The sequence below is a fragment of the Lepus europaeus genome, chromosome 7 (assembly GCF_033115175.1).
Source record: "Lepus europaeus isolate LE1 chromosome 7, mLepTim1.pri, whole genome shotgun sequence".
In the NCBI taxonomy this organism is placed as follows: Eukaryota; Metazoa; Chordata; class Mammalia; order Lagomorpha; family Leporidae; genus Lepus; species Lepus europaeus.
This window is the reverse complement of record NC_084833.1, coordinates 13,196,247-13,199,680: the sequence shown is the minus strand read 5'-3', so window position 1 is coordinate 13,199,680 and position 3,434 is coordinate 13,196,247. Positions and strand designations below refer to the sequence as shown.

Here is a 3,434-nt window from a genome sequence, read left to right as displayed (position 1 = left end):
CAACCATAATAAAATTACCTCTCTTTCATCATTCATGGAATTGCATCTGTACAGAGCAAATAATAGGAGATCTGCAAAACATCTCTAAAGGGTTATAATTTTTAAGTCATTCAATATAATTTTTATCTTGCGGCCATGGTTGCAGACTCACAGCTCTGGGAAAGGCCTGGGGGTACTGCCAGGTAACATTCAGATAAATAAAGGGGAGCAAGATTCACTCTTACTGCTTAAAATGATGTCATGTGTTCTGGTTGGAATTTTTAGAAGCTAATGCAAGGGAACCATGAAGGAATTGTAGGAGTATGGATTTCTCACAGGAAAACCCATATGAAGGCATCTTTTGTTGTTCCTCATCCCACTTTTCCATGAAAAAACCAATTAAATTGTCTATGGAGACCTAGCTAGATACATCAAATTTATGCACGTGATTTTATATTGCCTGTTGTTATATTATCTTCTAATTAATGCACAATTTAAAAGCAATAATGTCCACACTTTTAGCATATGCTTTCAAGAATTGTCTGATGCTTGTGATTGTATAATCACTACCACAATCAAGATGTTTTTTGTTAATCATCTAAACAACACTCCAAGATTCTTTTTAGCTCCTTTACCCATCCAGTTTCTCTGGAAACGACTAAAATACTTTTGTCCATGTAATTTTATGTTTGCAAGATTTTTTCTAACTGGAATCCTAGCATAGATGCTCTTCTCGTCTTACTTTTTAAATTTAGTGTAATACATTGGAGATTCATTAATGTTCTCATCCTTATTAGCAGTGGAATCTTTTGTGGAGTAATATTCCATTTATGGACATTATGTATTTCTTATCCATTCCTATTGTTCATCTATGAATGTTACTAGTGCTCTGAAAATGATCAGGGAGTTGTGGTGGAAACTACAGAGGAAAATATTTTCAATATGAATGATTAAGAAGGTGGATAAATTAATCAGGTTTCTATTTGAGGAAGCAGAAACACTGTTCAGGAATAGGAGATTATTTAAAGAATCCAATTTTTAAAAATTTGGGAGGAAGAAGCCAGTACTGTGGTGAAGAGAGAAAGGCCACCACCTGCAGTGCTGGTATCCCACATGGGCGCTGGTTTGAGACCCCACTGCTCTTCTTCCGATCCAGCTTTCTGCTATGGCCTGGGAAAGGAATGGAAGATGGCCCAAGTGCTTGCCCCTGTGCCTGCATGGGGACCCAGAGGGAGCTCCTGGATCTTGGCTTGGGATAGGTCCAGCTCCGGCCATTGTGGCCATTTTGGGAGTGAACCAGCAGGTGGAAGATCTCTTTCTGCCTCTGCCACTCTGTAACTCATGGTCATCATGTTATCCTTGTAGTCTCCTAGGTGACTAGGTTATTATTTTTCTCACACATTCAATGCATCAGTACACCATATTCTCTACCTTTCAAACACCTTGAAATAATGTAGACAATTTGGAGGCTATGTTATTTCTATGATGTTAAATATGTTAATAATGACTTTGAGGAAAAAGAAAATAAACAGTTTAATGAAGATATAATTTCAGAGATTTATTTAAATTCCAAGAAAAAGGTATAGGACATAGAAGGATTACTTGGGATAGCTATTTAAATTGGATAGCCCAGAAGAGAGTTTTAATAGAATCACTGCAATGTCTAGTAAGAGAGGTCCCATGAAGGAAAAAAAAAATAAGCTAGAGATAAATATAGCAGTTCAGATTGAAGTAAAAATTATGTGTTGACTACTGGTTTTCCCTGCAATCTTGCTTTCTTTTTCTTCTAGATCACTGAGATTTCAGCTAAACACATTGTTATTCAGCTAGAGAATAAATTTCAAAATTGCCTTTACAGCAGGTTGTGGCCATGTGACTGAATTCTTGGCAATGAAATGTGTTCAGAAGTAGTGCATATGGCTATCACTTCACTTGCTAAATTGAAACTTGCTTGCCTTATCTCTGGTCCTTTTCTTTTTCTCCAGATAGAACAGTTATGATGAGGAAAGACTTAAAGACTAAGAGACGGTAGAGAGAGGCACTGTGAAAGCAAACTCCATGTTAGAGTGAGCTACCAAAGCAGTCTAGAGAATTCATTTTCATTGCTACATTGGTTACTGCTATTTGAGAAATAAATTTCTTATTTGTGCCTCTATATTTCTCTTTCTTTGTTACAGCAGTTTAGCCTAAGTTACAATTGTGCTAGGCTAACCATGATAGATAACTGATTAACTACATAGATTAAATACTCCTTCTAATTAAAATTATATGCTGAGCCGAATCTTCATCTTCTCAATGGCTTTCCTGAAACCGTTATTAACCTCTTTATTCCTTAGACTGTAGACAATTGGATTCAACATGGGAATTACTATTGTGTAGAACACAGATGCCATTTGGTCATTGTCCATAGAATGACTAGAACTGGGCTGCAAGTACATGAACATCACAGTTCCGTAGAATATGGTTACAGCAGTAAGGTGAGAAGCACAGGTGGAGAAGGCCTTCTTCCGCCCTTCTGCAGAATGCATCCTCAAGATGGCAATGAAAATGAACAAATAAGAGGTCAAGATAACTGAAATGGCAAAAAAGACATCGAAAGCTGCTAAGATAAACAGCACAATCTCGTTGATGTAGATATCAGAGCAGGAAAGAGCCAGGATTGGGGGGATATCACAGAAAAAGTGATGGATCACATTAGAACGGCAGAAGGAAAGACTGAAGGTGAGCCCAGTGTGGATGGCAGAATCAACCAAGCCCCAGAGAAAGCAGCCTACCACCATCTGAGCACATGCACTGGTCGTCATGGTGGTGGTGTAATGTAAGGGTTTACACACTGCCACATAACGGTCATAGGCCATGACAGCAAGCAGCAAACAGTCAACACTGGCAAAAGCCACGAAGAAGAACATTTGAGCAACACACCCTACAAAGGACATAACTTTATCCCCTGTGAGAAGTCCAGCCATCACTTTAGGAGTCACAGCTGAAGAGTAAACACAGTCCGCCAGAGACAAGTTGCTGAGGAAAAAATACATGGGAGTGTGGAGACGAGAGTCTAGCAGGATCAACACAACCATTCCCAGGTTCCCGATTAGAGTGATGACATAAATGAAGGTGAATGTTATGAAGAGGGGGACTTGCAGCTCTGGGATGTCAGTCAACCCCAGGAGTCTAAACTCATGCACTTCTGTGCTGTTCACCATGGATTTCATTTTGAAATTTTATTTCACCTGTCAAAACAAAGGAAGAAAAATGGATTAATTACCTACATCTGGGGAAGCACACTTGTGCATCCAACAACATGAGCACACCATGATGCCACTGCTATTGCAGGGTTCTCAGTAACTCTGAGACTGGTATTTATAACCTCTGTATTTCAATCTGTAGGAATGTGTGATAAAATCGCTAGTTCCAAATACACTCAAATTTTCTAAGTGACCACTCAATTATCCTTA

The 3,434-nt window shown here is 38.8% G+C and overlaps 1 protein-coding gene across 1 annotated transcript; it reads right to left on the bottom strand.

Annotated features, from left to right (window-relative positions):
- Positions 1-2,243: 2,243 nt before the first annotated feature.
- LOC133764206 (olfactory receptor 5B2-like) lies at positions 2,244-3,191 on the bottom strand. Its single transcript, XM_062197881.1, has one exon. The coding sequence runs from the start codon at positions 3,189-3,191 to the stop codon at positions 2,244-2,246; it is 948 nt and encodes a 315-aa protein (XP_062053865.1).
- Positions 3,192-3,434: the final 243 nt, after the last annotated feature.

What these genes read in the sequence shown, in the direction of transcription:
- LOC133764206 (XM_062197881.1), bottom strand. Translation starts at nt 3,191, where the DNA reads ATGAAATCCATGGTGAACAGCACAGAAGTGCATGAGTTTAGACTCCTG.